Below are 12,523 nucleotides of genomic sequence, written 5' to 3'. Positions count from 1 at the left end.
TGAACTTTTTTGTTCGAAATCTCTAACGTGAATTTGAACTTTAAGTGAATTTGATTTAGAGTGCTGACGAGTTCACCGGCTTGATCTTTACTAGGCCTACCATAAAAAATTGTGAAGATATCGTCTCAATATCTCATGTAACTATCAATAGGAGGATAACGAGGGAGGATTGTTTGTTTTTCATATTTGAACAGAGTTATGTCACATATTTCGGGACTGCATTCGCAATTCGCTTCCCATTGCCACGCCAATTTTCTGCCCTAACATTCTATCCTTGTACAGTTTGCAAATGGCGTGAGAGACCTGTTGCGCATTTTCACAATTCAAATCTCCAACAATCTCGTCATAATGTGGGCCCGATAATTGTAGCGTCTCATGTGTGTTGTCTTGTCTCTTCAAAACGATACCGCGGCCTTTATCGAATGGTTTAATGACAATGTCTTCGTTGTTCTTTAAGATGTGTTCTGGTTTTGTAATGTTAGATTGCACTTTTTGGTTTTTCATTTTTTATAATTCCTCCAAATTACCTTCAGTGTAAGATTCTAGATTCGCGTTGAAGGTGGGTTTGGGATTCCAGGTGGAGGGCAGTCGGAACAGATGTAAATGTGAGCCTGAGGTTCATACGCTCTTTGCCAGCTTCAATCGTAATCTCATTTTCTGAAGAAGGATCGGGAACGGCGAAGAATGTTCTGGGTGTGGGACTAAAACTGAACCTCCTGCCTAGGCATTGATGCCAGCTTAACATAGACAAAGGCGTCTATGTCCTTATCCCTATAGCGTTCGCGTACACACATGGAAACCTATATACAGTGCATGTACAAATGTATCAAAATGTACATGTACATGTACTGTGCATGTACATGTAGGCCTACGTTCTGCATCTGTGTTTAAGCACGAGCTACAGGGTATTTTCAGAGGTCAACATGCGACCTTTCTGACGGTGTAAGTGGCCTGCTGTCTGTTTGGAATAGCCCGTACGGTTGTCCTAAAAATTCGCGTCGCGGCGCTTGAAGCTTTCTTTTTTGTTAATGTTGTAGGGGCCTATCCCCTTCTCTCTTCCCTCTGTCCCCTCTCTTTCCCTCTGTCTTCCCTTTAAAAATAATGTCACACCGGGGGTGCCCCCCAGATCCGTAGGAGGGTATCACCCAACGTCCACGTGACCAAACCGGAGGAATTTTTTTTAGTACAGCCGAAATATTTCCGAAGTCGTCCCGTCCATATTTTGATAGCATCAGTGATTTTGGGGTATTTCCAGCTGTGCCTGTACGCATATGCCCTAATGAGATATTTTTTTCTTTTGCTCGTTGCCCACATGTAACACAATGTTGCTCCCTTCCTGTGCATTTTTTTTTTCTTTTTTGGGTTTCTAGCATGTTTTCAAAGTGACCACCAACATTAACAACCTGCAGTAATACTGTACCATGACATTTCAAGTAATTCACTTTACGATCATAGTTTACGCTTTCTCAGAAGTAGATATCATTTGACCTCTACACACAATGTGAAAGCTTTCAATTGTCTGTGAACTTTTGATGAAATAATCACTGCTATCAGGAGGCCACATAAGCGTTTATTAATTGTTTCTGCTAGCCCTCACCAACCAAGCCTTTTTTTCTATTCCGGGTAAAAACGCCTTCGGTTTGTGCACTTCCACTTCAGGTCGCGATTACTTCGCCAGCCTAGTTTCAAAATCTTTGTGGCTTGGAAACCATTAATCCTGGAAACCACACCGCAGCTTTTCAAGGGAAGAGACACTCCTGTCGTAGAAAAAGTAACCGGTTTTGAGCCAGAATCTCTACACGCAGAACTTCAAATCAGGAAACTAGAGTCTAAGGCTGAGATGAATTACAAATTCACAAACATTCTCGGAATTTTATATCATTTCAACTTGTCAAGTTCCGTTAAATCGGGTTCACTTTACGTATATCTTCATCAAACATACACCAGCTTTTGACATTTTCACTTTTCCGAAACAAGAGCAACACTGCATTCCGTGTGAAAAACTGAGGACCTCAGTGACCCCCAATATTGCCCAAAAAGGTAAAGAGGGTCTTTCCCATCAAGGCTGGTCATACTGTAAGATGAATACCGAGAAAGCGAAGAGAATTTTGCACGCAGCACTCCTTGATGTTCAGTTGCGATGCTATTTTATATAGCCTCGGCCCGTTTCGGTAATTTCCGACGCAAATCACACCACTTTATGTCTTAGGTGTGGAGGAATAGGATTTTATTCTTAACACAATTTTCCAATTCCAATTCATTCCAATTTTCACTCACAAAAGAATCTTCATCCCTCCTCCCAAAAAATACATGTAGTATGTAGTGATTCATATAGGCCTAGTACCATTTTAAAATACTGGTGCTTTCATTTAATTAAAAAGTGGGAAAGGGCAACGTGTCTCCTACGTGATCTTGGTATGTTAAATGGTCATAACCGTGGCAGAATTTCTCTTCCTCTACGGTCTAGCCGTGGAGCAGTTTGATAACGGCCCTCTGCCCATAGCTGAACTGCTCAGTCAACGTCTGTTGTGAAACACACTTCTCGTTTTTAAATTGATTCATAGCAATCATACTTACATTACGTTGTAACAACTTCAAATTATTCTTGCTGAGTGTAAGTGCCAACCGCTGTCATCAACCTAGCTGTTACTAGGCAATGTTGCTCCCAACATCCAGCACAGACTGGTAATACAAGAGCCCATCGTCTGAAAGCAGAGGCCCTTTTGGGCTGATGGTGTAACTCAACTCCCATTAAACAGTATTTCTTTGCCTTATTTACAGGAAACTGATGAGTCACGGGATTCCTCTAACAGAGCGTGATTACGCAATATCGCTTAACAAGTCCGGGATTACCCTTCGAACGTGACACACAAACTGAAAGCTGAGTGAAGGGGGATTTCCCGTAGCAGGATGCACTCCACTAGTTCAAGTGAGAATTTCTGGCCAGCTCATTAGCATTAAAAGTGCCCCCACAGTATCTTTAGAAAGGGGAACTTGTTTCGCCCCCACAGTGGTGAGATTGTGTAAATCTTTAACAGGATTAACACCTTCGTTCTTTGGTCTCCCATAAAAGGAGAATGGCTAAAACATACGGTCGAAACTGACCCTATTAAAGTGCCCGAAAAGTTGAGGGTTACCACTTGAAAAATGACTGCAAGCAGACTTCGAAAAAATCCCTCTCGGGGCAGATTTTGTTTTGTTGGAATAATTAAAAATGTAATTGGTTAACCCACAAAAAAATTGAAAGATCGGTCATCAGACAATAATATAATATGTGTTTCAGAAACCTCCGGGATGTTGAAATGCATGATTTTGGGCCCTGAACAATGCTGATTAGGGAACGTTTCATGGTTGTTGAAGGCGGTATTTACTGCGGTACCGCTGTTTTTTGGTTTTTATTTGCGGCACCGCACTAGTTTTCGAAAGCTGGCTGATGAATGGAAAGTCAACAGGCTTGAATAACTGAATATTTATGAGGTCAACTGTGGAGCTTGGAATTCATTAAGAGACTAGGCGGCTTGCCAAAGGTTGCGAGATTGAATGGGGATTACTCGTTTAATAACCAGAGGCGAGTCTCAGAACAAAGAACCTGGCCAGTGGAAGTGCTGCATTGTTGAGGTGTGTTTAAGAAGGATTAAGGTACACTAGCCTGGCCAGCTCAAGCCGCTTTTTTTCTGGCTGATGTGTTCTTAAGGTATATAAGTATACATAAGTATATTTATAAGTATAAATCTCTGCCTTTCACTGAATGCCTATTTTTGGGGCTGCATTTTTAGAACTTAAATTGGACATGCGAGGATGATACAGTTTTGGTTGTCTTTGTTGGAGTAACGGGAGTTCTTCTAAAAAGTGTTGCTCTTATAACAGAAAGATCTCGGCAAAAATGTCACGAGACAAAGTTCAACATATATTTACGGCACTTATAATGTTTTCAATTTAAAAAAAACAAAGTCACAAATACCAAATGCTGAAACATGAATCAACAAGCATTTCTTTAATATTGTTTTCACTTTACCTCATCTGCAATACATTTTAAAACCCCAAAGACTGGTATACATTTATATTTCCCTGACCTACTGATACTAATGTTATTAATGCAGGGGCTTCTTTTGACATGTATGTCGTTTTATACATATGTGCATTTCTTTGAAACAATCTATGCAAGACGTTTATACAAAATTCACTGACATAGAATAGTGACGGAAGATAGTTTACTGAAAACACAGCGAGACGAATAGTTACCGGATCGAAGATGTCCTTCATTAATGATAATGCTATATGAATTAACGGGAAAATATGGACAAACGAGTTCGAATAGGGATTGAATTCCGATTACACTTGATTCTATTTCCTACATACATGAAATTTCACGTTGTTTAGTTTTCCGAAACAAAATACAAATGAGAAATTAAGAGAATACAGTTGCTCCTTCGTTATTAATGCCTGGAAGGCCTTTTGGAGAGAAAACAGGGTTTGCATCTTGAAAAATATTACCTGATATAAAACAGTGACAGAAAAGGTCCACACGCAAGTTTTTTCCCCTAAATTCACGATAGGATAAGTATGATGTTGGAGGGGTTTGGTTTTGTTTTTTTTTGAAGGATCGCTAAAAGTGAACTAGGTCTTAACTATGGCGGCACTTATCATTAATGACAGCTCTGATTTTAGCAAAGGCCATCTTGCCTCGCGTTTGACCAGGGTTTTCCAGTTCGGCCTGATCCAGAATGGCCATCACCTTCCGTCTGTCCAGACAATCCTTCTTTACTTGCCTATCCTTTGTCATGACTTTGCTGCTTTCATAATTTGATCGCTTCAAGACATCAGACTCAAAGAAGTATGGCAGGAGTCCCCGTACGAAAGTTGTCACCTTTTTTCACCGGATCTCAAACGAAGGATACCGTACTCTTCTGCGTCGTCTGTTACCGGCTCGTAGACTGTTCCGGGGTTGAGGTTTTCGTAGCGAATGGGAATGACGATTTTCCCATCGGAAATTTCAAGAGATGTACTTGGAGCAGAAGGGGCCGGCAGGTGAGAAGGCGCCGGTGGAGCTACGTTTTCGCTGTTGCTTGTTGAACCCCCCATCTGATGTTTCCTGTCAACCCGTGACTTCACGAGACCAAACGTGTTCGTTGATACAGCCGCTATATTCTTGACAGCTTGAAGCATTTCGGCTAGGTCGGCACTATGTTTCTGCTGCACCTCAGCCTGGCGCTGCTCCTCAGAGAGCTGTTGGTATTGTGCCTCGCCCTGCTTTCGGATCTCATCCTGCATCTGTTCAGTTTGAGCCGCCAGTTGCTGGTGCAGATCACTGATTTCCTTGGCTTGTTCTTGAATCTGTTTTCTTGCTTCAATCAAAGCCTGCTTTTGTGCCTCGAATCGAGATTCCAGGGGGTCGGTCCTCATGTTCGGTTGATGAACATCTTGCTGACATCCCGCGATGGCCAACAGCGGAGTATCCTCATCATCACTGTCAAAGTGGATCTTTTGGCGTTTCCCTGATAAAACGTAAGAGGAAAAATGAGACATTTAATATTTTTTTTTTAATGGTTAGTCAAAGATTGGTCATGCTATTTAGCGTCAACAAGCGTCAACGCATACAACTAGCGTCAACAACTTGAAAATACCCTCTTAGGATTTAGAAGTAGGGTGCTGTACCCAAGCTTTAATTTTGCATGTTTTTGCACTCCATAGTTAGGTGCTATCCCAGGCGCGCCATATCTATGTGGCAGCGCGCGTTAGGTATGCGTGGTACGTTGCTTAGTTTAACTGTTTGACATGTATGGACAGTTTTTGTGTTCACGGTCTCCAACTTTGTTTCTAAGAGGGCTAAAATTATAGTGCTTTTAGAATCTATAACCTGAGGGTTAAGCATCCATATATTTTTTATGTAAGTTAAGCTCCATTATTGTGTTGTTAACTTGATTATGAAGGTTTCATTTCATAGTGGTTTGGGGGTTTATTTTGTCCGTCTCAGTTTAGTAATTTATAAGATTATGTCAATCTACATGTACACATTAGTTTACATGTACCATAAATCCAAAGTAGGATTCACGTATTTTGAAACTTATAGCTGCCATTACGACTGTCATCCGTTACAGAGACATTGTGCTGGGTGAGCCCGGTGTGAGCCCTTTTAAGAACATCTGTGACAGTTTTTTACATGAGATTCCGATTGTGTCAGAAGAACAGCCCGGAAGCCCACAAGTCTGTAGGTTTATTGATATTATTTTCATGTACATGTGGGCGACTGAATGCACACCATACGATCCCTTTATCACTTTGGAGGTAATGTGTAGTGTATACAAATCAATCTTGGGACTTTACAGTGGATTATTGTAATGGTATATATCTAGATGTACACAACATTGTTATTTCCCTTTGACAGAGTCATTTCACAAGTTTGTTTTTGGCATGTGAAGAGGAAACTGGTGACAGTTTGATTTAGGGTTGTTTAATTGTGTGTTGACATAGTCAAGAAGTTTTGTACGATTATTGGGGTTGGTTTTCACAATGTCTTTCACAAATATGGAAGACTGACCTTATGTTTGTAATCTTTTGTCTTAACAGTTTTACCCACAAACTTCAAGGCACATAGTACCAGTTCATGGAAGTTCATGAATAAAGACATTCTTCGAACTAAACTCTGTGATCTACTATTGCTTAAATTTCGGGGTTAGCTGCTGGACAGGAGCCAGCGCGGTCAGTGCACACTCTGAGGCCAGTATAAGTAGTTTTACCTTGATTCGGAGACTCTAAGACCTGCCACTGTGTAAAAGAAACACCGAATTCGCTTCCAGATTCACGCAGAAAAACAAAACTTTTTCGCGAAGTATGGCGGCCGCCATCTTTCTTTACGCTACCGTTCCACGGACGTATAAAAAACCTGGACTTGCAACGCCTTTGTATAAAAAAGAAGCCAACCAGCGGCCATTTTACCGAGCCAAATACAAATGCGTGGGTTGGCTCGCTGCTATTGACGTCAGGAAGAACAAAGGCGGGCACTGCCAGGAAAGTTTTGTATTTGGCTCGGTAAAATGGCCGCGAGTGGATTCAGTGATCTCTATGAGCTGATTAAGGGCATTGCCAGTCCAGATTTTTATTATACACGTCCGTGTACCGTCCACGCAAAAACAAGATGTCGGCCGGTCAAATTTCCTCCTTCAAATATAATTTTCGATAATATGATACGAACATACGGACACTCATCTGTATGTGCAATGAACGCACTGCGTAAAGTTGAGTTAATAATGACTTATTATCAATACATGCAAATATGAGATGTATTAACTTCGCGTAAATAGAAAAAGGGACAATTTCCAAAAAATACGGTCTTTATTTTATGCAAATTAATAAATTATTTTAATTAATAAAATTCACTCATTTGAAGACACTTGAAAACACTGTAAAGATCATAATAATTAAACTTACCGTTCTTCATCATTTAAATGCACAAGAAACTTCACTTCGAAGTGGAACTCCTTCGCACAAATCGAAATAAGTACGGACCATGCGTTGAAGAGACAGAGAGTACTTCCTCTTCAGAAATGCAGAGTGCATCATATGGTACCAATCTCGGTCGAGTGAACTTTAATTGACAAACAATTACTGAAGGAATGGAGTGCTGACCACCCTGGGCATCAATGAATGCCTGAATGCCTCTAAATGGTGTGCATGTACGCCACTGTACGTGTATATCAAACGAACCGCTTTGAATAGTTCCCCTTCATGCAGGCAATTTCCAGAACGCAGTAGCTGTAGATGTTTTACAGCGTTCAGATGCCTTCCAAAGTGATCAATTTTGTATTGGTTACAAATCACCAAATCAACAGTATTTGATCTTGATGTTATCCTGATTTCAAGTTAAGCAATGTATGACAGTGACGGCTCTGTTGATTCTTGGCTCGATCCATCACTTGATGATGACTGCTCCAACGACTCATGGCTCCATGACGGGCGTGGCACGGAGAATCACTATGAATATGCGCCAATGCAAGTAAGAAAAGAAAACTAAAAAGATGAAATGGAAACAGGTCAACTGGCTCGAGTTAGGGAGAGAATTACTGCAACAAATTTCCATGACCAGGAGGTTGTAGGTTGTTGAATAGAGTTGCTTGGAGTGTTTTGGGGAAGGGGTTCCACGGGTCATGCTATTTAGCGTCAACAAGCATCATTGAGCGTCAGCAAAGCGTCAACTAAATACTCAAGCATTTTTATACAAATATTTTATATTGACAATAATTCCTACATATCATATTCAACGAATCATATTATCAAAAATGATATTTTAAAGTGGAGATTTAAGTGACAGAATCCGGCCTTTTCGTACAGCCTGACCGGCCGCCATCTTGTTTTTGCGTGGACAGTAGAGTAAAGAAAGATGTGGCCTCTATACATCGCGAAAAAGTTTCATTTTTCTGCGCGAATCTGGAAGCGAATTCAGGGTTTCTTTTACCTGGTGGCAGGTCTTAGAGTCTTTAAATTAGATGAAACTACTTTTTAAATCCTCAAAGGGTATTTTCAAGTTTTTCACTTGGGCTTGAATTGGTGAACTGCACCCATGCAGTAGCAGATGTGTTGACACATTTGAGCAGCTTGCGTGCGAGTACTGACATGATGCGGACAGGCATGATGGGTGCAGACCACTAATTCAAGTGAGAATTTCTGACCAGCTCATTAGCATTAAAAGTGCCCCCACAGTATCTTTTGAAAAAAGAGATTGTTTGGCCCCCAAAATGGTGAGATTGTGTAAATCGTCGCCAGGATCAACTCCCTGGGTCTTTGAGCTTTCATGTGAGAGCAGAAGGGCTAAAAACTACGGTTGAAAAATGGTCCTATGTGCCCGAGAAAGTTGAGGGTTGCCACTTGGAAAATGGCTGCAATCGGACTTCGGAAAAATCAATTTTTAGGGGGTAATTTTGTTTTGTGGGAATAATTAAAAATGTAATTGGTTAACCCACAAAAAATTAAAAAGAAATTGAAAGATAAGTGACCAGACAAGAATTTCATTTGTGTTTCAGAAATCTCAGGGATGTTGATGTGCATGCTATTGGGCCCTGAACGGTGCTGATTTTACACTGTTTTCAATGGGGCTTGAACCAGTGGACTGGACCCTTGATAGACTAACGTACGGAAGCGTATTTAGGACGTGACTACGGAGCTCTGGAAGTGCCACCCGACTTGTCGAGATCCTGACATATTTTATCTCAGCATGACGACATATTACGGGCAATATGACGATACCATGAGATGTTTTAACGCAGGACGAAGACATCCTGGAATGAAAATGGCGACATCCCGAGATAATAAATCATTGGATGACGACATCCTAAAAGTTGGATGACCACATCCTGTGTTACTTTATTATGGGATGACGAAATCGTAAAAGTGATATGATGACATTATTTGTCAATGGGTGTCATGACAAACTACCTTGAAAACAGGCGGTCTGAGATGCTCGTGTTTTTCAATGCACTGGCCATACATGATGTTAATAAGACTCATAAAACGCCATGATGTTTCACCGTCTGTTACAAGTAATGAAGTTGAAATCACACTTGGTGGATGTCTCTGGATGATGACATCCTGAGCTAATGATTATCGTCATTATCTGAGGATGAAATCGTCCAACTTTTACGATGTCATCATCCTATGATAAATTATCTCAGGATGTCATTATCCCACTTTTATGATATCGTCATCTTTTGATAAATTATCTCAGGGTGTCAACATCTTGCGTTTATTAGGTCGTTAACCCCGGAAAAAATGTCAGGATCTCAGCAAGTCGGATGGCACTTCCAGAGCTCCGTGCGTGACTGAAAGAAAAATTGGCTGAAATATTTAGAGTAGAGTGGCTTCGTGGAAGGCTGGTACAGATTTAGCTAGTATAGCAGCAGATGGCAGTGGTTCAAGATTGCGAGGGCCCTTGGGTAGAAGTAAATTTAGTAAGTATCAACACCTTACTGATGCCTCAGGAATGGTCTACTTTTTGATGCTGGTAATGTCTGCTAATATTTGTGTATCTTGTTGAGGGCCTAGATCAATGTCTCAAAATTCCAATTTTGATTAGATTCATGTGACAAAGGTAGCACTGATTCTTCGTAGATGAATGGAAAGATGACAAGTACGCTACTCAGATACGCCAAGAGGAGATTGTTCTTGCACATGAAGAGCAGTGTTTGCAGTACTCAGCTCCTGTATCACTGTAGTGCATAGTTAGGGAGATGTCAGAATTTGTATGTTCACACGTGGAAGCCGGTACATGCCTGATGTATCATCTAAGTATGCTGTCGAAAGCAGTTCCAAGCCAGAATGTTGTCTGAGCCACGAATGCTGATGTTATGACCATCCTCCTGTATCATACCACACAACTTGCCTCCGGTGTGTGGATTGAATTGGGACATGTAATTGATAACACTAGATGATATGTCAACGTCACTTCGCGGCTAGCAAGACATATTGGTCCGATCCTCTGCAAGGCGTTGCCTGGATACCACGCCTTAACTGGAAGTGACTATACATCGTCCTTCTTGATAAAGGGGAAAGCAAGACCACTAACATCGGCAGAAAAGTGACCTCTTCACCTTAAGGGCCTTGGGCATCTTACATGTATCCGCTTTGAAGACAATGACGGCCTGATGGAGAAAATTAATACGTCTGCGCGCTCTACGGCCAAAGATCATCATTTGTGAATGAGGCCAGATTGAAAATATTCTTCAACAAATACAAACTGATAGCCCTTAGAACAAAATCAAAGGCATCGATGCTTCCATCGTCAAGATGAAGTGAAGCAGAAGATTGCAAGATGCAATACGTCATATTCATGTGGAAGCACGGCCCATCTGAAAGTCCCGTTGGATAACATTCATCCTATACAGATCATGGCTGCAAGGGAAGTCGTTGGACTCTACGTACCACGTTGTTTTTCTGGCAGCCAGATGCCAATGTGCTGTCAGAAACATTATTCTTTTGGATTTTTGCCCCGCCCAATGTGTATTTTTAACACTGTATGCTCGGTGTATGCCCCCCCGAGGGCTTGTTAAAAAACCACACGCGTACTCGGGTATGACTCGAAACCACGACCTCCTGCTCGCTATAGTGCAGACGTCTTTACCACTCGACCACCGAGCTTGCTAGTTCCAGCTGACTGGTCCGTATCAGATGTAACAACAGGTACTGCGAACAAGGATGGCTTTGCGCGGGGGGGGGGGGGTGTAAGATAATTTTTGCCCAGCCCAACGTGTATTTTAACACTGTATGCGCAGTGTATGCCCCCGGAAGCTTGTGAATGAAAAGTTTTGTGGTCGAAACCTACGCTGAGGCTCCTATCTTTGCAACGACTCAAAACCGAACTGCCCGGAAGAACATGGCCTTCGATCCAAATAAGTGAAGGAGCTACGTCCATAAATATAGACCGCTTTTGCGTAAACGGCTTCATTTGCCAACATGACGCGACAGTTGAATGACAATGCTCACACGCTGCACATTTTGACAGATATTTTGAAGAATGCTGGCAAAGAACTATGTGCCCTGAACGTTTTAAATGATCGTGACTGCGCCCCTAACGCAGAGTCAGAAGAAAAAACTGTCGCGACGCAAAATACATTTACGAGCTGTGGTTGAAGATACTATTCTCACGCAAAACGTAAACAGCTATACTTGTTCAAAAATAAGGGTTTCTTGGACCTCTACTGGCTCCAATTTTGAGTACACTCGGGGACCAATCTTCTCCAAGTAATGAAATACGATTGAAAAACAATGATCAGCGCCCCCATGGACGGGGCTTAATACTAAAGCTATACAGAATGTTCTTCTCTCGCCGTATAAGTTATTACTGAGTCTGGAGGAAGACATGAAAGACATCTTGATCAAAACGGATCTTCCCGATGACGCAAATTAAACTCTCGCCGTACAAGTAAACATTGCAAAGATCAAGGGTGCGAGTGGCCACTTAAAATTTAGCAAAAGCTTAAAATTAAGCTAGCAAAAAGCTGAAACGTAAAAGGTTCCCGGCCATACTTTTGTACAGGCCAGGTGTACAAAAAAGCTGAAACTCAGGGTCAACATCCAGGCCCGTAGGCTTCGCTCTCTTCCGAGTTCCTCTCGTTGTTTTTTTTTTTTTTTCGGGGGGGGGGATATTTAATATATACTTTTAATATACAGGGTGTATCCCAAAACGTATAGGGCCTACAGTCAGAAAATTAACTGCAAAATAAAAATGTGAATGTATTCCGAAAATCTCTTCTCCTACACGGGTTGATTAGAGTATTATGCTGTTATTAAACTTGTAATCATGAACAGATTTTCATGTCTGAGTGACCAGGAGCTATTTTCCTAAATCGCTCAAAAAATGCTTAGTTCAGAATTGGATCAGAAGCCCAGAAAAAAGCAAGTATGGTATGTGCTTTGTCCCTTGGAGCACCCTGGAAGGTTTATTTCAACTTTGTCTCTTCCCACCTACAAATCCCCACAAATATGCTGGTTGCAGAAGTAATGAGAATGGCAACTTGGTGTTCATTTGTTTGAT

General features: G+C 41.5%; 1 protein-coding gene across 1 annotated transcript; it reads right to left on the bottom strand.

Moving 5' to 3' along the window:
- Window positions 1–3,974: 3,974 nt before the first annotated feature.
- LOC110985299 (uncharacterized) lies at window positions 3,975–7,585 on the bottom strand. The gene is made up of 2 exons (XM_022246239.2): window positions 7,429–7,585; window positions 3,975–5,495 (listed from the first exon to the last, which is right to left on the bottom strand). The coding sequence occupies exons 1-2, from the start codon at window positions 7,439–7,441 to the stop codon at window positions 4,864–4,866; spliced, it is 645 nt and encodes a 214-aa protein (XP_022101931.2). The 5' UTR covers window positions 7,442–7,585; the 3' UTR covers window positions 3,975–4,863.
- Window positions 7,586–12,523: the final 4,938 nt, after the last annotated feature.

This window comes from Acanthaster planci, linkage group LG14, assembly GCF_054643075.1.
Source record: "Acanthaster planci isolate LZ-2023a linkage group LG14, COTS_SCS, whole genome shotgun sequence".
Lineage (NCBI taxonomy): Eukaryota > Metazoa > Echinodermata > Asteroidea > Valvatida > Acanthasteridae > Acanthaster > Acanthaster planci.
This window is presented reverse-complemented; position numbering and strand designations above follow the sequence as displayed.